Source organism: Phaenicophaeus curvirostris, chromosome 1 (genome assembly GCF_032191515.1).
Source record: "Phaenicophaeus curvirostris isolate KB17595 chromosome 1, BPBGC_Pcur_1.0, whole genome shotgun sequence".
Taxonomy (NCBI): domain Eukaryota; kingdom Metazoa; phylum Chordata; class Aves; order Cuculiformes; family Cuculidae; genus Phaenicophaeus; species Phaenicophaeus curvirostris.
Window position 1 is genome coordinate 23,612,767 of NC_091392.1, and position 25,164 is coordinate 23,637,930.

Below are 25,164 nucleotides of genomic sequence, written 5' to 3' on the forward strand. Positions count from 1 at the left end.
GAGCAAACCATGCGTTGGTTACACTGGATGAATAGTTTCTGCTAATTCCTTACCCTTTTCTGGTAATTTCCCATGCTGATTTTCTTCTTCAGGTGCTGCTGAACAGGTATGAGTTCATGGAATTATCCATCATAATACCAAGTTCTCTGTTGCAAATAGCAATGGATTTTTCATTTTGTTTATCTGCCTTGATCATTGTTTACTGGTGTGATGTTCCTTGATTTCATAGTGTCTTTCTGGAATTCCACACAATGCCATGTAACTATCATTACAGTTACTATCACTTCATTTCTTAGCTATTTGCCCAATATTCTTTAGTTTTATCCTTAAAAATCCTTGTATTACAGTTCCTTCTAATTTTCTGGAATGTATGTAAAATTTACTGGCCTGTAGTTCTCCCTGCCTCCCCCGTAGCATTCTTCTGATTTTTAAATTGATGTCATGTTCTTCACTTCCCATTCCTCAGGAGGAAGACAATTCTCAGTCAGAAGTTTCACATAACCATAGAAAATTGAGTTCTCGCCCTGGCTGTTCATTTTTCTAATTTGTTCCATAAGCTATTTCTTACTTGCTAAAATTTTGGGCCATATCTGTGCTGAAAATAAAGATTTTTTTAAATTTTTTTTTGTGTGAACAAAGAAGGGTTCCAGCATAACAGTCTTCTTACCTTCCTTCGTAATAAACACCAGTGGAAAGAATTAATTTCATATCTCTGCAATAGCCTTGCCCTCTCTGAGAGTTCCTTTTAGATCCATGTCATCATTTGGCACTATAGACTGTCTGAGAAACTTCTTCCTCCTGTTATACCTTTATACTTGAAGGAAATACTAAAGTGGAGAAAATAAACACATGAGAAATGAAACTATAGACATTTCAGAGAGTGCTATGCATTCATATATCATTCATTTTTCAATGTTTTGTGATAAGAATAATTTATTGAAATTTTACACTTTGTGTCAAGTGATAAGAGAATGTTCAGAGAAATCATCCCTTTCAAATATTGGACAAGAAACTTTGTAAAAATATGGAAAATAATATCATTACATTGCTTTGTCTCTTCTAATATTTTTTTGCGAAGCTTCTGAATAAATATTTCCTTCTCTTCTGACTAACTCTAAAGTAACTTTGTCTGTATCTTGTTGGTTTTGCCCTCAGTTTGTATCTTTCATAAACAATATCAAATAAGATTTAACTTAAAATTCTAGACCTTAGATCAGTCTTTCACCATTTATAGCATATGGTTGCCATCTGACATGAAAGGTTTTCTCCAGTTCATCTCTTCACAGAAGTGTTATGTTCTTAAATATATAATTTTGTAGATAAAAATAGCCTGTAGACTTCTTCTTAGATGGCTTTCCCAAGAAACCAATGCTAGCAGGATTTTGTGAAACTTTTCCCTTTTTAGCAGTTGAAAAGAATTCCTCTTTTTCTTGTTCTTCTTATTCGCTCTCAACTCCACATGTTCTGTGTTGTAGTGATAGCAGATGCAAGGTCTTCTTTCACCATTTTTTATTGTCAATTGGGCCTTTAATCATAGATCTGCTTTAATCTTAGCTATGTTCCAAGACTGTCCAGCAGCTGGAGGAAGGAGCCTGAGATCCCTTACAGTGTAGATCTTTAAGGAAGTATGTTGCATCAGAAATTATATTCTATCAGTCTACCAGCATCTTATAGAAATTCCCTCTCATATTTGTTACAGCATCTAGAGGCTTAACAAGAATCTTGGGTTTGTAGTTTGTCTCAATTTTCTATCAGTCCTCTAACGGAAATGATGAAAGTGCATTTCTCTTATTGGAAAGGGTTTTTTTGTTCAGAAGTGATTTATTATCAGTCACGAGTCACTATTATTTCCCCAGAAAAATGGATTGAGAAAACATACCTTTTAGGATTGATACGCTATGTGAGTTTGTGCTTCTAGGTGAGAAGCAGTGTTCTTTTAAAACTGGAAAAACGGGTTGATCCTTGGACATTTATACGCCTTTTCTTCAAGTGCATATAATCTTCCCCTTTTCTAAGGCTCATTGGGCAATGCTGAGAATAGAACTTTTTCAATAGATCTACTGCCTTGAGCCAAGCATCTTGCATCATTGAGTTCATCCTTCAGTTTAGGAGGCTGATCATCTCTGAGGTGTGTGGAGCACAAAGGAAGGTAAACCTTCTTTAATTTAATCTATATTCTCCTTTTTAAATGGTTCACTTACGAGCATCATACCCCCAAGCCTCTGATGTAAGGCCTCTCTAAATAGTTCTGCTTGGTTTTTTTTTTAATTAATGTTGTTCAATTAGTGATGGAGCTTTCTATATATTACTGTTATAAATAGCCACAAGAAAGTTATCAGTAGACTTCTTCTGAGTTCAAAGCTAGAAGCAAAAGCTCTTTGCCCTGTTGCAGGTGCCAAGTGAAGCCATGTTGACATCACCTTTGGTTTAAGGAATGATACTATCCTGTGTTGGGAAGTACTAGTAACTATAGTAGTGTCACCATACAATGAGTCCTCACTGCAATATTTCTGCAATAAATCTGCTTCTGAAAAGCCTCTGATAAATTGCCAATAGAATATTAATCACAATTCACAAGTTATTAAGAAATATTGCAACAAAGATCTTTATATTTAAGGTGATACTTGCTATCTTACACAATGAAGGAACAGCTAATGTTGTTATATACTATCACCTTCTCTAGACATTACAGATTAATTTGTCATTAGTTTCAACTGATTAATGCCTATACATACCCTTGTATTTTGGGTAAAATGCTATTATATGAGCTTAGCTTCTCACTAAAGGGCACTAATGAATCCCACCTAAAATATAACTGCATAAAAATCGTTAAAATTAACCCAATTTATAAGTGTAATCTGTTTTAGTGGCCTTCAGAATTGGTCTTCTTCATTCACTTGTGAAAAACAGGGTACAACCTGTAAGCAGATGTAGGATCAGCCCGAGAAATGCATACAGCAGAAGGCTCTATTGTGCCATTTTTTTGTTAGAATGTTTGAAGAATACTTAATATTAACAACAAAATGCTCGGTCTTCAAGTGCCTGCTGGTTAAAGCTATGTTTAAAGGCCATGTGATAATTCGTTCTCTTAATTTACTGTTAATAAAAAGACGTCTGCTCTGCCTGCTTCTAAGCTGATAATGTAAATCATTGTTTTCCTGAGATTTGTCTAACATAAACCATGGCCTCCGTAAAAGCCTCAGTTAATGCAGTTGTGTTTTAAAGGCAAATTTGGATACTGAAGTCCTATCAATAAATTATAATCTACATCAACATTTTGGACAATATAATCTTCTGTTTACTGAGAAACAAGAAATCAAACTTTTATCTTGCTAATTTGAAAATTGTCACTGTTCTTTCATTGTATTGTGCATCCTGCTGAATTTCAAAACAAGTGCTCTTAGAAAGAATGAAGTCTTCTAAAACAATTTGTTTCTAGGAGCCAAGATCACATATAAGTTTTGGGTTTGTTTTTCCTACACCCTTGAAATGTAGTCTATTATACATATGTCTTGAAGTAAGACCTTAGCTGAAGTATTTCTCTTGTCTTTTATTTTTCATCATAATTTCTCATCTTTCTTTGACAGATTCTTTTGGTCAGCCTTACTTTTCTCATCTATGTGTACATATTAGAATAGCAATCTGTGCACTCCCCACTCTCCTCTTACCCTTTTTTTATATACAGACTGAGGTGATGGTCTATGTTTTTTAATGAGGAAAGCTTATTGAAAAGACTTTGACTGTTTTTAAAATAGGTAAATATGCAAAATCACCAATATCAACAGTGTTCCAGAGGAAAAGAAGTGTCTGCCGTGTTTGGTTATATTTCTCAAAGCTGCGTCAACAAAGCAGTCTTGCTTAAGGCAACAATTCACTCTCTGAAAGGCCACTAGGAGAAGCTGTTTCCAAAGTTGAGGGCTGGAAACAATCTACAGTCAACCCAGTGTCTATCCTGTCTAATTCCCATTGGAACTGGAGGATCATTTTTATCTCATGTGCCATAGCTATTCACAAGGTTCTTAATCCTACAATACATCAAGTGACCTCTACAAATTATTACAGGTTTTAAGATCTCTAGACATCAAAATATTTCTAAAGGGTACTCCAATCTTTAAAGGATTATATCAATTGATGAAAAACAGTCCATTCCCAGAGGAAAATCTCAATCCACCACCCAGTCTGTCCCCTTCCCTACAGTAACTGACTGCCATCAGGACAGCAAACTTGGAAGACTGTCATAGTAAAAGTGTCTTTAAAAATGCTGTTCAACCTCTGTTTTTGGCATCATTATTTGTGTCTTATGGTCAAACAGCTACTTCCTACTTGAATTTACTAGGTCTAGTTCATGTGGTATTTATTTCAAATCTCTGTTGATATGTAAGTCCAAGTGAATTAAACAATTTGAGGATGTGACCAGAGACAACTTTACATTTGTGCCAGTTAGATTGTGATCTAAGCAGACAAGACAGGCCAATCCAAATCCAATTGACAGAGTTTTCAAAAAATAGGAAACTAATATAAGTGAGAGAGAGAAGCCTACTCAGGTTTTAAGTGCTCAGTTTCACCTGGTTCTCTAATCCCAAAAGCAATTGTGAAGAATACGGAGGAAAAGAATGTTGGGGAAAGGAAAATTTATTCTCCCCTTATTTTCTTAATGTTAAACTCTTCTAAAGACAGTCCATCACTTTTCTTGGCTGAGTTCTTGAGAGGGAGCTCACATGCTGCAATAAGAAAGCTGAATTGAAAAAAATTAAATTCGAACTACTGTCCCTAACATCTGGAATAGTAGGAAAGGCACATTTGTTGCTTTTAGTTGCAAAATAGTTCTTGTATAGATATGGATGACCTAAACCTTTGAAAACCAAATGATTGCTGGAGTCTGGGTTTTTTGTCAGGCACAGTAATTTGTAAATAAAAATAAACGTCTCAAAACAGTGATATTTTATTTTATAATGGTTTTAATGTGATTAAAGAAAAATGTCTAGAATACAAAATGAGTGGGAATTTTGAAACTATCTACTTTTTCTATCTCAGCTCATCTCTGAGTCAGATTCTTTTTTTCTTTGGATGCTGTTTTCCCAGTAGTAGATAGATATTCTGAAAAGTAGCAAAAAATGATCACCAGTACAATATGTGTCTCAGAACTGTGTTGTGAAAATGCATTTTTATGTTCTGCTTGTTGCAATAAGGCTAACAGGAAGAAATAAAATAATGATTCAGTTTGTGCTGTTTTCTATAAGCATATTTTCAAGAGATGAGTTTTTCAGTGCTATAGATGATACATTTTTCTAACACCTTTTTTGGTACTAATTCTTTGCCTTCTGGAACCTTTGTTCCTATCCAAACTTCCACTGAAAATATATTTAACAGTTCTGAAAATTTTAGGTTTTGTCAGTGAGACCCTTAGTGACAACAAACTCAATGAAGTGACAGGTTCCTGGTACGTAGTGATCGTAGCCTTAGTGCAGGTTGACAGATGTGACATCCTACTGGCTCACCTTTTTCACTTACTGTTATCTGGACCCCTAGGTCTTTTCTGTCATATATATGACATGCCTCAGCGAGGTTTAATATGACAGAACTATTTGCTTTACCACTCCAGAGCACAATCTCTCCTGACAATGAAGTCAGACAATGCAATTTACTTAAATTTGAACCTGTTCCATCTGTCAGAAGTCTGAGGTGAAGTATCCTGGCATCCATCAAAAGAAAGACAATAAGTTATTCACTCTTTCACATCAAATTTATACAATAGTATATTGATGTGGCTGGTTACTCATATCTCCACTATATCTGATTTTTATTGTTGTCTACATAGTAAGTTAAAGAGTTTAGACATTCTTTCCACCTTGACTTAACAGATCACAAATATAAATGATTAAAAGGGTGAGAGAATTATTTATGTTGTAGCCAGGTAGCAACTTACCTCTTCCAGATTTAAGTATAGTGCAGAAAGTGAAAGTAACGATTTAGCAAAAAGATGTTTCTATAATTACATAATTATTCATAGACTGTTCATAGGGTGTTGTCTGTCTTCATGTCATTTTACTACAATTTGCTCAGTTCTAGAAACATTGAGATACAAATTTGGAGGCTCTGGAGGAGGTACAGGACAGATCCACGCTTAGTGTGAGGGTTGTAAACTCAGGTGGAAAGCAGAAGCTATTTTGTTACCTTGAAGCTGGAAGTTAAGAGAGTAACAGGAAGTTTTTATGTACTTCTTTTTAAGTAGTGACTGCATAGTAAAAATAACATTTGGTAGATGTGTATTTTTTTGTCATTACACAATTTTGTCATTGTGTATAATTTTGTCATTATTTTAATATAAAGAAATTGATAAGACTCATGTGTGTTCCTAACATACTTACTACGAGGTTTATAATTAATTATAGGGACTTAAATTTGATGCATAAACAAATGCAAGTGCTTTTTTTTATAAGGCTATTTATGTTGCACCCTTTATGATATATTTATACAGAAGTCTTGTTTGTATGCTGGCATTTGTCAGTCTGGGATGAGGAATGATTTGGGAAAAATATATGCTGCCTTTTGTTTATATTGGGATCAGATAGAAACTTAGGAATTGAATTTAAAAGTTCAACTCAAAAGTTAAGTTGTTTTTCTAGTTGCATTTTGCTTTCTGCTACTCACAAGTTACTGGTAATCCTTCAAAACAGTGGGAAAGTGAAAAGGAGAATAGCATGCATGTTTACTGAAAGCTTTAAAAATAAAGATCACTGTTCAAAGAGGAATCAGCATGAAGAGATATTAAGAATTACTAAACATTTAATATTACAGGCCGGATGGAATTGGAACAGTATCTATTGAAGAGAAAGAAAGGTTTGAGGAAATAAAGGAAAGACTTTGTTCCCTTTTAGAAAATCAAATAAGCCATTTCAGGTGAGTGCATAATTTATTCAATTAATACTAAGTTTGATCTGAAAGATTTTCTCATTTTTGGTGCTCAAGTTTGGTCTTGAAGAAGCAGAGTGACGATAAAATAGTCTACATGCAAAGAATATTTGAATATATTAAATATGGAATAATTTATTTACTCAAGTGATTGAGCTTATGACTTATTTATGTATTATGTGAGCTGTGTTCTTTCTATGGTAGAAAAGATTTTGCAAGAATATAGGCCTGATTTTTGTTGTTTCTTTTAAACTTTAAGTTCTCTATAAATCTTAAGAAAATTGCCTGTATGAAAATAACTGAGCCATACCAGTTTCTAGATTAGTGCTGATCAGAAAAATTATACAAGTAGAGAACATCTTTGATATATGGGAGCTAGAACTTTTTTCTGGATGTTTAATGTTATTTACTTGGTTCCATGATTTACTTTCCTAAATTAGCAGAGGTCCACCATCCTCAATAAAGAGTTTATCATACGTGAGGACTGTCAGTGTTCAGACTGCTATAGCAATAGAGGATGTTTAGGGAAGAAATACAAGCAACAGCAAACTTGAGATGCTATTTCCTCTGATATTCTGTTTTCTAACAATTGATGGTGTATGAACCTTAGCATAAAACTGGCATCTAGACCACCAAATCTATTAGTTCATCTCACTAAGCCAACTTAGTGGCTATAATTTTGTTGGATGCTGCTTTAGTGTGATGGTGTGATGAGATAAGTTTCTAGCATTCAATAGTATCTGTCATGTTGACAAGTAGGTTGCTTAGGGCTTTTTTGAGCATAGAGGACGTAGCAGTCTTCACTTGAGACTTCACTTCTGTATTAAACTAAAGAGACCTAGTATTGTTCTTGACAACAATTACTTTTGGGGAAAAAAATATACTCCCTTCCTTTATTTCCTTTAAAGATTCTTCCCTGACACATTTTCATTCTCCTGTCTTCCATGGGAGTACATGGCTCTTGCCAGAGAAGCGATGCAGTAGCATGAGACAGAGAGCTTCCTATCCTGGTCTTGGAAACGCAGAAGGAGAGTTAATGACAAGGAACATCATCTGTAGCTGGGAGGAAACCTTATGTCTGCAACCATCTTGTCATGCTTGCCACAAAAAAAAAAAAAAGTAAAAAAAAATGAAGGGATATTGCAGCTGGGAGACCTCTGGCCTGTAATGAACATATTTAAGACTGTGTCATGTCACATTTGTGGTAGAAACACAATCACTGTAATTTCCAATTAGTGCAATTCCTTTTACTCATCCCCAATGGTGAGGTCACTGAGAGTAGGTGTGGCACCAAGAATATTGAAGCAGCAGAAGGCTTGTAAATATGTTTGAAAGAATAAGGAGATAAGGGAACAAGAAAAGAGGCTGAGCATCTTCAGAATAGTTCTTCAGGCCTTCATGTGCATTATACTAATACAAAATATATACTAGTGTCTAAGTAATTATTTGAATTGGAACAAATAAAGGTAAATCATCATGTCTGCTTACCTGCACACTAGAGTGTGTTGATGAGCTTGGAGTGTATCAGTGACCACAGGATCTTACTACCTTAAAAAAAAAATTAAGCAAAATAAATACTGGAACTCTTACTGTGGGAAATCCTTTTTTTGACCTCATTTACAGGGCTTTATTTTGGCTGACTAAAACATATATCTAAAATGCACTGATCTGAATCCTTTTATTATTAGAAATGATTTTACTACTGAAAAACATTAGAATATGATGCTACCATTCTCAGTGAGTAATAATAAGAAAAATATAATCTCAGCAAAGTAAAAAATCCTTTTTCCAATTGGGGATATCCCAGCAAGAATTTATAAACAGGATTAAGAGGGGCTACAGTTGCCTAAGCATTGTAGTCGCATTGAGCTGATATATTGGATAGGTCAGTAGACAAAAATTGAAAACAAAGCTATGAATGGAATTACTTTTTAATTTACATCATTTTAGAAGTATCAAGACAGAAGTGGGTATGGTTTAAGTTGTAGTTGATAAAATTTAAGATAACATAAAATGCTTTTCCAAGCTATTTATAATATAGTAGGAAAAATTATGGTATATCTGTGGGCATTTTTATTCCCATATATGTCTAGAAACTTTGACATTTTATCCTTATCTTAATCCAATATTAAAACAAGATCTACTACACAGAGTACTACTTCACAGCTCTGGTAGCTGTCATGGCTACATGGGCAATAGTACCTCTTTCCAGGAAGACGACAATTAAGCTCAACAGAGACCATTAAATATCCTTCATAACTGAGAAAGCAGAAGTGATGCTTTTTGTCTTTTGTATTTTTTCTGTATTTAGGCCTCAGCTGCTGGTGAGCTGATGCTGCTGTAATATATATGTGCAGACTGCTGAAGAAGCCTTCTGCTACCATTAGTACTTTGTGTATGGGAGATTTCTGCTGACATAATTTAATGCAAGTAGTGTACAGTTATGTCTCAAAATAATTTCTTAACTTAGGTGACATAATTGTGACCATTTTCTCTTCCTCTTTTGTCATTTGTTTGTTTGTTTGTTTACTTTTTAAGGTACTGCTTCCCTTTTGGACGTCCTGAAGGAGCTTTAAAAGCCACCCTTTCATTACTTGAAAGGGTAAGTTTGAAAACATATTTTAAGTCCTGCTTGAGTACTAAGCCTGCGTTTTTCTTTTGTCTTCTGGCTACTGAAAGCAGACTCATGTCTTCTCAGGTATTTCACTACTGGTTTTAATTGTTCACTGGGAGGGTTTTTTCTCAAAGTCTTCCACAGAGGTAAACTGCTGTTTTCTGTAGGACTTATGTATTGGATGTTCACTTTAAGCCACTGTAGAGACTCTCTGTTTCCTTATAATTTAACGATTGCCCAGCATTACCTTTAAAGTAGTACAAATCTACTGTGCATCCCCCCTTTAACACTTTCTATGGCTTCTATGCTGATGATGTTGTCTATGCTGGTAAGTGACGTTAAAAGATTCTATATAAATCAATCTTCCATAAACGCATAATCTGAGTCAATTTAAGAAGAAAAAGCTATATGCAGCAAAACTGACAAGGGCTGCTATAAATGTAAATTCCTGCCCAGCAAATACTCCCGTACTGACTGGAATGGAGATGGCCTTATTATGATAAAAGCTTCTCAGTCATCTCTGAGGAAAGAGAACTTGGAATTCCAGTAGACATTCCAGAGGAATTGTATCAGCAGGAGCCTGATGAAGGTATGAATTCCAAAAAGCTTAGGACACAGTTTGTGTAGCTTTGCCAAAATCTGAGAGGTCTGATCCTGGGGAGTGTCTGTTGTTCTGTGCTGCAGAACACTCCATGGATAGAGATTCTGGCTTAGAAAACCTCTACCTGGTTCAAAAACACATAAAGAGTCTGTATGTGTATGTTTTCTTTCACATACAGTCTCAGTGATTGTGGTGCTGTGTATATTTCTTTGTGTTATGTGAAAGAGCCTTTTCCTGTCACTGTTCCTGCTAATACAGAATCACTAGGTTGGAAAAGACCTCCAGGATCATAGAGTCCGCCCGTTCCTATCTGCCACTAAACCGTGCCCCTTAGCACCTTATCCACCTGTCTTTTAAACACCTCCAGGGATAGTGACTCAACCACGTCCCTGGATAGCCTGTTCCAGTGCCCAATGACCCTTTCTGTGAAAAACTTTTTCCTCATGTCCAGCCTGAAATTCCCCTGGCAGAGCTTGAGGCCATTCCCCCTTGTCCTGTCCCCTATCACTTCGAAGAAGAGGCCAGCACCCTCCTCTCTACAACCTCCTCTCAGATAGCTGTAGAGAGCAATGAGGTCTCCCCTCATCCTCCTCTTCTCCAGGCTAAACAGCCCCAGCTCTCTCAGCCGTTCCTCATAAGGCCTGTTCTCCAGCCCCTTCACCAGCTTTGTTGCTCTTCTCTGGACTCGCTCCAGAGCCTCAACATCCTTCTTGTGGTGAGGGGCCCAGAACTGAACACAGTATTCGAGGAGCGGTCTCACCAGTGCCGAGTACAGAGGGAGGATAACCTCCCTGGACCTGCTGGTCACACCGTTTCTGATACAAGCCAAGATGCCATTGGCCTTCTTGGCCCCCTGGGCACCCTGCTGGCTCATGTTCAGTCGCTGTCAACCAACACGCCCAGGTCCCTCTCCTCCAGGCAGCTTTCTAGACAGACTTCTCCTAGTCTGTAGCACTGCATAGGGTTGTTGTGCCCCAAGTGCAGGACCCGGCATTTGGCCTTGTTAAACCTCATGCCATTGGACTCAGCCCAGCGGTCCAGCCTGTTCAGATCCCTTTGCAGAGCCTCCCAACCTTCCACCCAGCTTAGTGTCATCCGCAAACTTGCTAAGGGTGCACTCAATGCCTTCATTCAGGTCATTGATAAAGACATTGAACAGGGCTGGACCCAGCACTGAGCCCTGGGGAACACCACTTGTGACTGTCTTCCAGCTGGAATTAACTCCATTTACCACCGCTCTTTTACAAAGGGCAATGATACTCTGCCTGGTGTTCAAGTAACATCATTGTCTGTCTTGATTGGGAATAAATGTGCATGCTTATACTTGTGGATGCAGAATGGGTTACAAGCATTTTATTTTTCCTGTCTTTGAAAATCTTGGGGGAAAAAAACCCAAACATGTCTAGAATAGAAGTTTTTAATCCTGTATTTTCACTTGTTGATAACCCAGAAATTATTCATTAAAAAGAAGCAAGTTAACAAAGATAGATATGTCATGTATATGTGCAAATAATGGGAGAAGTCTACTTTGCAACAGTGTCTTCCTAACAACTTCTCTACGGCTGAATGTGTTTCTTTTCTACAATATCCTTCTCTAGAGCATATGTCTTGCTCCCTCCTTTTAACAGTAATTTTTAGATTTGTTTTATAAGGATAGGGCTTGTTTGCACATTCACTGGAGAACAATTTTTAAAGGTTGTTTGTTATCTGAAATTTTATTATTTATGTTAAAATGTGGTAAAAACATCTTGAGATTTCTTTGACCTCTTTAAATTTAATGGAATATAGAAATAAAGTAAAAATGCAGGTGAATCAATACATTTATTCCTTTTTTTTTAATGACAATCCAGAGCATTGGATATATATACAGAGCATGTTGCATTCATTTAGAGAGGTATATGTTCTCATCTTACCTCACTTGCATCAAGTGATCCATTTTATCAAAAGCCTATATTTTAAAAATGAATAGATTTTAAAGACTGGCAGGTTTTGTGAAGCTCTATATGATCGGTTCTTCTACTTGTCCATAATAAAATAGTCTGCCAGAAGCTCAGTATTTCCCTTCCTGCTATATTTTACTTTTTCACAGGAAGGGCATGTTGAATTTGAATAACTTTATGAAGGAAGAAAAGCAAGTCAGTATGAGGTAGCTCTAATGGTGATGTTCACATTTTCTCTTTTCCGCTGTTGAAGAGTAGATGGTTATACAATGGTGGAAGCTTTTCCACAGATGAGAACCAAGCAAATTTCCACATCTTTAACGGGCACCATCATTCAGCCCGTTCAAGGAATGATCTTATTATACTGGTCTTGACATTACCAGACCAAAGACTGACTGTCATGCTGCAAGATGCCAAACAGTAATTGCATTGTATATAAACACCGTATAGGCAGTCAAATCAAGCTTGAAAAAAAAACCAACCCTTCAAAGACAAATATCTAGTTCCACCAACTGAAATAGTTCCTTTTTGACTTCTACCTTTAGTCATTATCAGGTCTATACTAACTTAAGGATACTTTTATCCTTTTCGCTTGGATTTTGGATAATGAGTGTAACCAAGTGGTATAATTGTCTCTGGCACAGGTTTTGATGAAAGATATTGCCACTCCTATACCAACAGAAGAGGTGAAGAAAGTGGTTAGAAAATGTCTGGAGAAGGCTGCCTTGATCAATTACACTCGACTTACAGAATATGCCAAAATAGAAGGTTAGTACAGCAATCAAGTGCCAAAGTGGCTGTAAAAGCCAAAAATGCCTATTAACTGAATATTCTGTGATCAGCCTTTTCCCTTTCCCGAACAAACCCCTTCCACAGCAAGGGGAAATGTCTCATTAAAATCTCAGCTGGTGAACTATGGAGCTTTTTCCTATTCATTGCTTTAATATGCCTCCTGGGACCCTGTTTGAATGGAAGACTAGGACTTCTTAATTTAAGTTGCCCTTTGTTCTTACTTTTGAGTTCTCTATAAACCTAATGTGCTGGTTTGGGGTTTTTTTTTTAATTCCTCTAACTATTTCTAGTAATTAAACTACTGACAGGAAATTCTTTATCTGTAGTAACAATACCTTGAAACTTGAAAAGTGGGTATAGATGCCTTTCTGATGTATTCATAAGGCAGATGGATAGATAAGTGTTATTTATTTTTGCTGTTATGTTGTCAGATGTGTAATAACAATCTGATGATTAAAAACTTAATTACATCCTGATTTCCTAGATGAACTAATGGGACAAAATACTAGATCTGCATTTTTTTCCTGGAACTTGTGTATGTTCCAGGACATATACCATGAATTTAACTCAGATATTGCTAAAAAAAAATGACTAGGATACACAGTGTCATTTCAATATATGTAAACCTTATGTAGAACAAAAAGGAAGTCATAATAGTCAAATGCCTTGTCATGACACACCTGAGTGCAGAAAGCTTGAGACTGACCTATAAACATATATTCAGGAGTAGAAAACTCTGGGTGTATGTGTGTATGTGTGTGCGCACCTATATAACTGTTTCTTTAGAGGAAGAGTCAATTAACAGGAATAATTATGAGGGATGAATTCTGCTTTAAGAAAAAATCCCATTTTTATACATAGTATGTTTTTCTATAGCATGTATTTCTAGCAATACACTAGAAGAAAGATTTATCATAGCAACAAAATGAAGAAGCCTCATGTGTTTGCCAATATTATAAAGCCAACTTTTTCTCCCTTTTCCATTTCTGCTCAAATTCTCTGAAAAACATGAGTTAGCCAGTCTCACAAGTGATTAACAAAAAACCCATCTCATCACTATAGCAACCAGTATTATATCATGGGAGTAACAACGTGAAACCATCTTAGTAACCAGTTTATCATAATTAATTATGATATCATGTTGTGTTAAAGAAAGAAGGATGAATATTGAATCTAGTCTGGAAAACAAAAAAGAAAAAATAACTGTGTTCCTTAGCTTTTATATTTCTGTATTTATAAAGGAGATTTTTGATTTTCAGCTATTTAATAAACCTTGAAATAATAGGTATAAAAATAGAAACATTTTTAAAAGATGACAAAAGCATGTAAAAGATATTTAACGTCACACTAAATTGGATTGGGTAAGTTTTTTTACAGTAATGTAAATGTACTTTTACCTGGGGTTTTTAACTGTATCCTAGAGAATTGTGGCCGTTCCACTGCAAGTAGCGAATTTTGCACCTTAAAAAATGCACATCGTTAAGACTACCGTAAGCTGGAACAGCAAATGAAACTGCCATCCATCCCATGGCTTTTTTTGACTTGCAAATCTCCTTTTGCATTTATTGTCTTTTGATTGAAACACAACTAGATTTCTCTAAGTGGTTTTACACTCAGGTAAATATAAACCCAAAGTACAGTAGATAGCTGCATAAAGAAGTCTAGGGCCTCAACAATAAATAGGTTGAATACTTTTCTGAGGATAAAATAGAATGCTGTTTGAAAGTGAAGGGCTCCAGCATCATAACATCAGAAAAATAAACACATTGGTTTTCAGTAGTCGTGAGACCTGTATTGTTCTCTTTCTATACTCTGATCATTACAAATATCCTACGTTTTTACCAATATAAATGCAATGGTTTTCAGCAATAGGTTCCATTCTGCTTCTTTGGGTTTATGGGAGCATTATTGTATCCATACATTGGAATTACATTCTTCCCTTGAAAGTAATTCATGTTGGTGTTTGCATTAATTGCTTACTCCTCGAATTGTATACAGAAAACATATAGTCATTATCTTTATAGTACTACCTATATCCTCAAATGTAACTCATGCATTTTGGGAATTTTTGATAGGAATGGTTGGACTCAATGATCCGGTGGGTCTCTTCCAACCTGGTTATTCTATGATTCTATGATTCTATTTCTTCAGTGAGCAACATGATCAGGTGCTGGAGCACCTCTGCTATAAGGAAAGGCTGAGACAGTTAGGGTTGTTCAGTCTGGAGAAGAGGTGGCTTCAAGGAGACCTTAGAGCGGCCATCTGGTACCTGAAGGGGACATACAAGAAATCTGAGGAGAAACTTCTTACAAGGCCATGTAGTCACAGGACAAAAGGGAACGGTTGTAAATTGGAGGGGAGAAGATTTAGGCTAGACATTAGGAAGAAATTCTTCACGATGAGGGTGGTGAGGCATTGGAGCAGGTTGCCCAGGGAAGTTGTGGATGCTCCCTCCCTGGAAGTGTTCAAGGCCAAGTTGGATGGGGCCTGGAGCAGCCTGATCTAGTTGGCAGCGTCCCTGTCCCTGGCAAGGGGGTTGGAACTGGATGATCCTTTAAAGTCTCTTCCAACTCAAACCATTCTATGACTCTATGAGCATAGCTGTCAGTCAAAATGCAACTATTGCCTGATAATATCAATTACAGACTAACAGTAACTACCTAAAAAATAGAGATGCAAAGAGTACTCTAATATTCCTATATTCTTACATTCTTATATTCTTTTATTATTATTTATGTTTTGAAATTCTTAGCCAAATTATGGATGCAAACTCAGCCAGTGAGCATGAAATAGAGACTCTATAGAACTAAACATGTACACCATTTATCCCTCAGCTGACAAAACCCACCACTTGGATGAGCTGTCTGTTAAAACTCTCACTGCTATCTTAAAGATTTTAAGAAGACTTTAAGTCCTTATTTGGTATTTATTCTGCTCTTAATGAAATTACATTGCATTTCTGTAATGGTGTTTTTCTTCTCTCTTTTGTTTGTTTGTTTTGTATATAGCAACCGGAGAAAAGGACTCAGGTGATTACTGTTGGTGTGCATGTCTGCATGTAGTACAGATGTAGTGTGTTGTGTCTGCTCTTTTATTATTTTTGTTGATTTCAACAATACCAGCATATCGACCAGAATATGTGTGAACATTAAAATTAGTTTTGATGTAGTATAGTGCATACGTTCTTCATTTAGGCAGATACTTAGGAATGGTATGTGTATTTATTGGCAATTTAGATAATTTTATAATTTGGGATATGATGCAATTGTAGTTTCTATGAAACCTGATGCAGAACAGTTTGGCTGTTAAAATCAATTTGTGTATGAAATAGAATTTCATAGTCATCAGCAAAAATGGTATTCATTTTTTAATGGAGCTGCTGGAGTTATTGATAAAGATCTTGATGGGAAAACTAGTTTTGTAAAGCTAGTTTTACATTTTTCTGATACAGCTTTGTTTTCATGATATGTTTCTTTTTCTAATTACAGCAGTGTTTTGGAAGGCTGATAGTTCTTTGAGTTCCTGATTTCATGAAGCTGTTTTATATTCTCCAATAGTGCAGAGAGGAGTTTTGAGTGCTTATATCCAAATATTTAACAGAGTGATGATAAAAAGAGCATGGCTGAAATAGTATGTGTGGCTGAGTAGTGTTAGCTGCATAGAAATAAGAGGGATTGTGCATACACATACTTTGAGATAGATGCATGCAGTATTTTGTCTTAATTTTTTAGAGACATACACACAAACCCAATGGAAGCCTTATCATGATGCTATCTGGGGTTTCCACAAATATCAACCACTGTTATGGGAACAGGCATTGAGTTGGTAGCTTTCTCAGGATGAGATCACTTTCCGTCTGGAAAGACAGACCTGGATGATGACTTTAAAGGTTACTTTAAAGTAATTCAAAATGGATCACCTTGAAAACCAGGGTCTTGCAGGGAGAATGGTCCACGTATGTAGGAACAGCTGCTTTAGCCAGTAGGCAAGAAAAAAACCTAGCGAATTATAAAAATTACTTTTTTTTAAATTGGTGTTCATAACTGAAGATTCAAAACATTCCATTGGCTCACAAACCTTGCACTGGTTTTCATGTGAAAGCTTTAAATTCCTTGGAAATAAAAGAGCTCTATTTGGAATTGTTGAAAAAAGAGAGCAGATGATGAGGTGGTGGTATGGGCATTCATGCCACAGCCTGTTAGAATGAGTTCATGTGAGCACACATTTATCAGGTAATCTCCTGACCCCCTTTGATAAAGGAGAGGTTCATTAAGCAGGTGATTCAAAGTGCTTAGAGGCTCCTTCAATAATTTCTCTGTGAAAGGACCTATCTCACAGTATCAAATTCAAATGCCCCCTAAGAAAGTTTCCCTACTCGGTAAGATATCTAAAGCTAGCAGGCACAAATTATTCATTTAGTATTTTTATGCCTGTAGGTATTGAAGAAAATCTCTCTTCAAATTAGAAATGCGGAAAACTGCTGAAATTAATTTGTGAAATGAGCAACTAGTTTTAAAGTTTGTGTCCTTTGACCTTTGCACTCTAAAACCACATCTGTACACTTCTATATAATGTGTATCACCTCAAGTACAACTCTTCATTGTGCCACATGCTTGCTATTCTTGTTTTTTGCTCAGGCTCATTATGTCAGAAATATAGACCGTTGAGCACAAACGGCACAGTTACAAGCATAGAGTGGCAAAAAAAGACTACCTGATTTTGGTCATTTTACGTTAGGTTTATGCACACTTTAAAAGAAACTATTGTTGTGTTCTTAAGATTTTAGGATAGCAAAGCTGTCCCTTTAAGTGACCTGGCATTTAACTGTGTTAGAAAGTGGACAAGAGGAAAGCCTATCACATACAGTGATTAAATGGAAATTCACTGTATGAGTTAGTCGAAGCTAGAGGTTTATAGGCTGTGTTTAAAATTTAATTGATTAATTAAATTCCACTTCTGACTAAAAATGCGGCTGAAAATTAACCAGACAACTCAGAAAAACTAATTTTATTGGAAGGAGTAAATAGACTCAATTCCAACAGAATTTTGTGTCCCGTTGAACCCATTTCCCTGATGTAAAAGATTAAGCAGCTGAAAGGAATCTCTATAAAATTATGTTTTAGACTGGCTAACAAAGCCAAATCCTGCTCCTGTTTTTGTCACTAGCTAAACTCCTACAGATGTCATCATGGACTTCATGTACAGTATGCTTAGCCCTAATACCATATATTGCATTGCATTGTCATGGAAATTAAGGGGAAGCTATTTCTTGATAATGATTATTTACCCTTTAACTTGTGTACTAGATACCATATAGAGACCTTGAATTGCAGGAGTGTCCTTGTTAGGTAATACAGAGGTGAACATGCAAATTCTTTTTGTTGCAAAAATCCCATTTCAGCACTGTGGTTGCCAGGTTCCCCGGTTTGTTCCCCAAGTGCTTTCATTTTCAGTCTCAATTGAACAAGACTCTGAATGCTTTCCCAGAAGATGTTGGTTGCTTTCTTAATGGCAGACACAGTGGTATAAGCAGCACTTGCATCAACAGGAGTTGTCTGCAGCCAGGATGACATTTTCTTTAGTGCTCCCATGTCATTGTACTATTATGAATATAGAACAGCTTTTTTCAATAAAAAATACATTTGCAATGACAATTATATAGAGTTCAGCATGTCATTCCTTACAGCATGTACTGCTGAAATTCTTATGGAGTAGTTAATCTGTTCAGTCAGTATAATTGTCATTATGGGAAGAACAGCAGCAAACCTACTTTTACAGTTTTGAACTATGTCTAAGAACAGAACCCTTGTAGTTTGCAGGAGGGTTTGTAATTTATTGAGGATAAGATCACAGTATCAATATGTGAAAATCTCTTTTTATGTAGGAACCATTTTATTTTCAGCACATGCTGCCTTTGAAACTTTGCTACCCAAAAGTAAAGTTTAGATTATTTTGTATATGGCATTTTTTCCTCTCTTATTCAGTATTTAACTTCAGTTAACTCTTCCTACGCGTATTGTTGAATAAATGGACTTGCTAGATGCTGAGACCAGAGGCAGATACCATTCTTCAGGTGCATTATATATAGCTTCCAATTAAGAACTTATATAAATCTGCATACCTCCCTCACTTTTTTCTCTCCTTCAAGAAAGATGGCCTTCATTATCAAGTAGTCTTTTTTTTATTTACATTTTATACACATCCACTAATATACATAGAGAGTAATAAAATACTTCATTTATTCCTTCTCAGAAATAAATGGGTTTCCCCATTTAAATTTATTTGAAATCTGAATGGCTGAGGAGTAATGAAGTCTACTTGTACGGCTATCATTGCCTAAGAGAAGTGATAGAAACTTACATGTGAATACATTTTTTAACACAAGGGCATTATCTTGTGGTGAAAAAAAAGGGGCTGGGTTAGGAATTGAAGTCATGAATGGCTGCGAAGCAAACAAGTCAGTATCTGTCATTGTCCTTAGATATTACATTCTGAGGCATTAAACCGAGTGTAAAAATTTGAATTATAGGTAGTTGTCTTTTAATTCATTATTTTTATAAGTCTGTAGTGACTGGATATACTGGGTTCCTTCTGCCAATCCATTTTAGGGAAAAGAACAAGAATAAATTTGATTAAAATAAAAGCAAATAGTTATTCTGTGTGTGCAATTGCTCAAAGACAAATCACAGTTATCATCCCAGTATTTCTTTCTGTAAGACACACTGCCAAAGGCTAAATAACTGCTAACTTCATACAATAGGAGGTCAGGAGTAACTCAACAGTTTGCCGGTTTTTAAAGGACATCGTTTGTTAACATACTCATTACATACTAGTTTCTAAAGGAAAGGTAGTATGTAAATGCCCTCGAGGCTCAGAAGGATCTATCTGACTTAAAAAGAAGAACACTACAGACATTATTGAAATTGAGAAGCCAAGTGGAGAGAGTGATTGTACCTGAAGAGGACTTGATTAAAGCTCTCCATGCATGCTCATTTCACTGAGCAAACAAAAATGAATAGCAGCGTAGCACCTTCTTGGTCTCTGTTGTGCAACTAAATGGAAAGAAAAGGATATGGTCAAATGTCCCTGATTTCAATTTTGGAGCAGAGGCCTGGAGACGATCCTCTGGATTGTTAGGTCCACATCCTGATACCTTCTTCATAAACTCACCCACGTCCTCTCCTAACAGCTGGGCTGAGTTAATCTTTGTCAGTGTCCTACCCCTTTTCTGCACTCTGCTTCACCCCCTGAAGGCCATTTCACGTCCTGCTTGCTCTTTAGGTGTAGGAATCCCCCTACAGTCCAAATAGTTTCTATCTTTTAGCACACTAACCTTGTCCTCAATGTCACATAGTTACCTCCTTCATTAGCATTTCATCATCTCCAATTCCTCTTCACCCTGTTATGTGTTTTTAGACATGTTTTTTTATATTTATGCAGCTTAGGCTTTTATCACCTTATTTCAGAGTTTTAGCCTCCTGTTCTTCATTTTTATCATCTTACAAGTCTTCCTCTGTTGAAGTTGAATTCCACCTTCTTGAATGTTGGCAATAAGAACTGTGCAAAGTCATCCCCATGAAATGCCTTCCTTGCACAGTACTAGTAGTACTATTACACTAGAAATGCTTAATCTAGTATATTCAAGGAAAGGCTTGTCTTTGCTTGTCTGTATCATTTTTGTTGCACACAGCCATTCTGTTAAAATCTAATTTGATCCAGTCTTCATAGTTCTGATCATTTCTAGCTGATGAGATCCCAGTTTATAGTGAACATTTATTGTTGCGCATGTGTCAAAAGTTTAATTCCCTCCCTACTGATGTATTAAATTTTATTTATCTTTCAAATTCTTTGGAATTATCCAGTACTTGTTGCTGCACTTTGACACTGCTGCCTGTTGCCAGTGTTTTACAACATTGTCATCAGTGCACTCCAAATATTAGAATATGAAAATATTGAAGCGCAACTCTGAGATGGACCTCCAAGTATTTCCTCAAGAAACTGGTTTTTGCTCTTTCTCAGCACTACCCATTGCCTTTCTCTCGAGGCAGTTTCTTTATACAAAACAGTTTCTTTTTTTAACCTCATTTTTTTTCAGCTTAACTCATAGTTTTCTTGTGGGGCACAGTATCAAATGCTTTAGTAATAACAGAATAGATGAGATCTGCTGAATTTCTTATCTAAGAAAGTATCAAGAAAAGCTACTGCACAAGTCTAGTGCAAGATTTACAAACCTGTGCTACATTTTATTGTTTTTTTTTTTAATTTAATGTCCTCAATTTCTTCTTCAATTTACGTCATTTCTTCAAAACTGATTTTTAAGTTAATGATTGGCCCATGAAGATAACTCCATTGAATAATACAAGAAAGTTTTTAAAAAATGAAACATTTACTGTGATATATGATAGGTTTTATACTAGGAAATGTGAACTCAAACTTTCTACAGATTTCATAATCTCTCTGTACATAGTGTAATGGTAATTAATTTTTAAATTTCTTTTGTCCCTAAAATTAAAAATCCTATTGAATTCATAGAAAGCAATTATGGAAGGACTGGTTTCTACATCATAATTAAAGGTAAATTCCATTATTTATATAAGGCTGGAATTATTTTTTTTTGATCAGAAGACTATAGGATGGCCTCCCATATGTCCACTCCTTACTTATTCATGTAGAATTAATTCTGTGAGATTTTGCAAGAAAATCCACCACAATCAAATTGAAATTATCTATGAGTGGATTATCCCAGCTGTGGGTAAACTCTGGAGAGTCAGTTCAGGTCTATTAACATATATTAGCTTCAGTTTATTGATGTTTGTACTGCTTTTGATACAAGTCTTGAAGCAATCTTACTGGTTTCACATGTGAAAAAGTCCTAATTAATGGGCCCTACTGGAGCAGAATTGGCTCCATACAGCTCAAATTATGACATATCTATATTATCAAATTTTATTATGACCTATTTTACTGCAGGGCTTCCCTGTCTTCCCCTCTGCATCAATATTAGTTCACTCCAGGGCTCCTGTTTGGGGTGAATAATCAGATTCAGCAAGAGAGCTGGTACAGAGTAAAGGGTAGGTCATTTAGGCACCATGCACTACAATTGGATTTGAAAAGAAACAGACAAGATTTAGATCCCTCTGCACAATATGCTAACAGGCAATGTTCCTTCAGAAACTCCAAAACTTGCCCAAGCTATGCACAGCTGTGTATGCAGCACCTCATGGAAGAAGTTTGATGCCCAGCATTCTGGCACATGCATAGAAGTGAATTAGTTGCTGGTTAGATACCTCCATTAGTAGATGTTTTGCTCTTTCTCCAGGCTTGAAAGCTGATAGCATTACTGTTACATCACTACATTAATTCATTAATGATACAGCACAACGTATGATTACTGCCAGCGACCAGTGCAACAGTGTAGATGAAAATTAAATGCCAGTTGTCTTAATGAAGGATCAAAATGCAAACTGGATGTTCTGTTGCAGTCTCACATAAAATGAGCTTGACCAAAAAATTAAGAGCTGAATTGTACATTTGTCTTCAAGGATAAACTCTCTTCTGGAAAGCAAGCTTAAGTTAGGTTTTAGACATAATAATGTTAGGTTTTAGACATCCTGATGAGCTCAAGAAAGGAGGAACGTGGAGAAGTTCTCTGACCTGTGTGACAGTCTCTTCCAGCACTATACTCCACTGGTCCATGAAACGGTCACCTTTTTGTTTCAGTAGTGTTTTAGTCAGTTAACTTAGCTCATTTAACAATATTTTCTTGGTACCTATCTGACTCACCAATAATGCGTACTCAAGAAAGCATCCATTATTTGCAACGCCTGGTTTGCTTTTTTGTTTCAGCAGAATGCAAAGGTGAAAGCAGATGATTGATGGCTTTTTCTGTTTATTTGCTGAAAGATGTCAAGCAGTATATTTACTGACTCGGCTCCTGCTGCAACTTGTTAGTTTGAGCAGTGTAAACACATCTTAACAACCCTTAGTAATTGTCGGGAGAAAGACATCATAAATATAATGAAAACTGACAGCACTGATTTCCATTCCCGTAATTTTTTTACGCTTATAAAGACAATCACAGATATTTTGCTCAGACATTTTGGAGGTTCTGGAACTTCCAGGTAACAGTTTATTGGTCCTCATATTTCAAATACACTACTTGTTTGGTTAAAAAAAAAGTTTATGTTTAGTTCTTTTTCTCTCAGATTATTTTCTGGCCCCTTATTTATACACCTGGGTAAATGATGGTTGTTCATAACACATATTCACTAGATTTTGGAAAGAGAAAGGTCATTAGTTACAAAGAAAAAAAGACTAGCTGATGTGGTAACTTACAGATGGAAAAGGAAGCTTTAGGCAAAGTCTAAGTGAAATGCAGGGAAGCCTATACCATCCAAATGAAATATTCTTTGAATAAGTAAATCACAAAAAATTAGGAAGATTTTTCCAGGGTTGCAGAGTAAGCGCAGTTCTCTGCCACCTTTTCTTATCAATAGATCTGAAAGGCAAATGTTTATTTTTAAAATATTATTGAAAGCTGTATGAATCATCAAGAGTAATTTGTATTATTTTAGCAAGTAGTGAATAGTTTCAGAGTAAGCTAGTAAATAATAAATAGCATGGGGAATGTAATGCAAACTTGAAAATGGATTTCATTGAGCATAATCTGTCCCACACTTTTAGTCATTCCTGACATGAAACATCACTCAGAAGCTTGCCACACTGACCTCAAATGGAAATGTACAGTTTTTGTCCTCTCTTTCCTCGTAAACACACAAATCCTATTGAAAAAACTATTTCTGAACATTAGTCCCATAATGACTGAAATCCTTGCAATTTCTTCCTTAAATAATTTATCATGACTGATTTATTTTTATGCCAGCATTGTCCCTGATCATAAACAGGTATTCTCCTTCCCATGTGTCCCCTGTGTTCCCACCCTGCTTATGTGGGGACTCCTGTAGGAATTGTGTAGGGTCTCCTCTTTCATCCTTCATTTTATTAGGCTTACTATGCCTTTCAAGCAAACAAACAAACATAGAAACAAGACTAGACTCCATATGCAATGCCATTTCAGAATTCTTATCGTTTCAATGCTGTTTCTGACCAAAAGTCCTCTCATCAACACGGATGACCAGAACTCAGTACCTTGCTTAATGGAAATAATACTTCTCTGAGATGATGTTTCTTTTCATCATAATCTCTTCACGGTGGTGGTTCAGAATCTTAAGTAAATCTATGGTCTTTCTCTTGCTTTCTCCACTGATAATGTCTGTTCAATAGACATTTTTAGGCTATCTTGAGATTATTCCAGGTGTGGAATAAGTGAATTTACTCCATTGCAAAAATGCAACAGCAGATTCAATGTAGTTATTAGTATTGCTTTTTTTACTAGTTTAGAGGAGCCCTTCTAGAGTATAATTTTTGAATAGTTTGCAGCTTATTTAGTTTCACTGGGAATGAATGCAATTATGAATGTGATTGTTTTGTTTACTTGGTTAGTGGTAAGGTCTGCAGAGATCAGGCTGTATTTGTAATGAAATGAGTTGTTTATGCTGAAATCAGATATGCCAGTCATGCTCTGTATTAATATCACCTGCTTATTCCTAAGACTCATTAACATCAGTGATACTAATAATGATGTATCAGCTGTATGAATAGTATTTGCTACGTGTTCAGGGAGGGGAACACACTGACCACTACAGGAAACGAGCAGTGTCCAGCATAAGCATAGAAACCACTATTTAAATCTAAATCTGATAGCAGTCTCTATACTATAACCTAAATGACAGGGATTAGACCAATCCTTTCTGATCTCACTTAACGTAATACATTAATATGGTTGTGGTTATATTCATGTAAACATTCTAATAACTGCAATCTTGACATTGTGATGTAGTTTTGTGTTCTGGTATATGTTTTGTGCTTCACCACGTTCATACAGTAACTCTTTCTTGAGTTAGATCGTGGGTTTGGAAATCATGTTATTTCAAAATGTCTGTTTGTGTGGTCTGTTTTAATAAGACTGGGAAAAAAATTACTTCAGTAGCTAATATACCTGCTTTGGTATGAAAACTGCAAAACAAGGTTTTGTAGTCACCTGAAGTAGGTGTTTGCTGGAGGTTCTAATCCAATATGTCTTCAAAAATTACATTAAATCTATATATTTAATCAAGGTACTATGCATCAGTGTATTAGTGCTAAAGGACTGGACGAAGTCACCTGTCTTTAAGATGTCTGAAAAGTTGTATTGATTTGCCAGGAACGTTAAGTGTTAAACTATTTAGTGCATGCAGTTTGATAGT

The 25,164-nt window shown here is 36.0% G+C and overlaps 1 protein-coding gene across 4 annotated transcripts in view; it reads left to right on the plus strand.

Moving 5' to 3' along the window:
• The window catches only part of CADPS2 (calcium dependent secretion activator 2), a 313,820-nt gene that overhangs the window by 220,156 nt on the left and 68,500 nt on the right, over positions 1-25,164 (plus strand). For 2 of the 4 annotated variants that reach the window (XM_069850643.1, XM_069850660.1), the window contains exons 14-17: positions 6,799-6,900; positions 9,451-9,514; positions 12,712-12,835; positions 15,868-15,888. In XM_069850643.1, the coding sequence (XP_069706744.1) occupies positions 6,799-6,900; positions 9,451-9,514; positions 12,712-12,835; positions 15,868-15,888 (311 nt within the window). The remainder of the gene's footprint in view (positions 1-6,798; positions 6,901-9,450; positions 9,515-12,711; positions 12,836-15,867; positions 15,889-25,164) is intronic. The other 2 variants (XM_069850652.1, XM_069850669.1) reach the window with 1 other exon arrangement.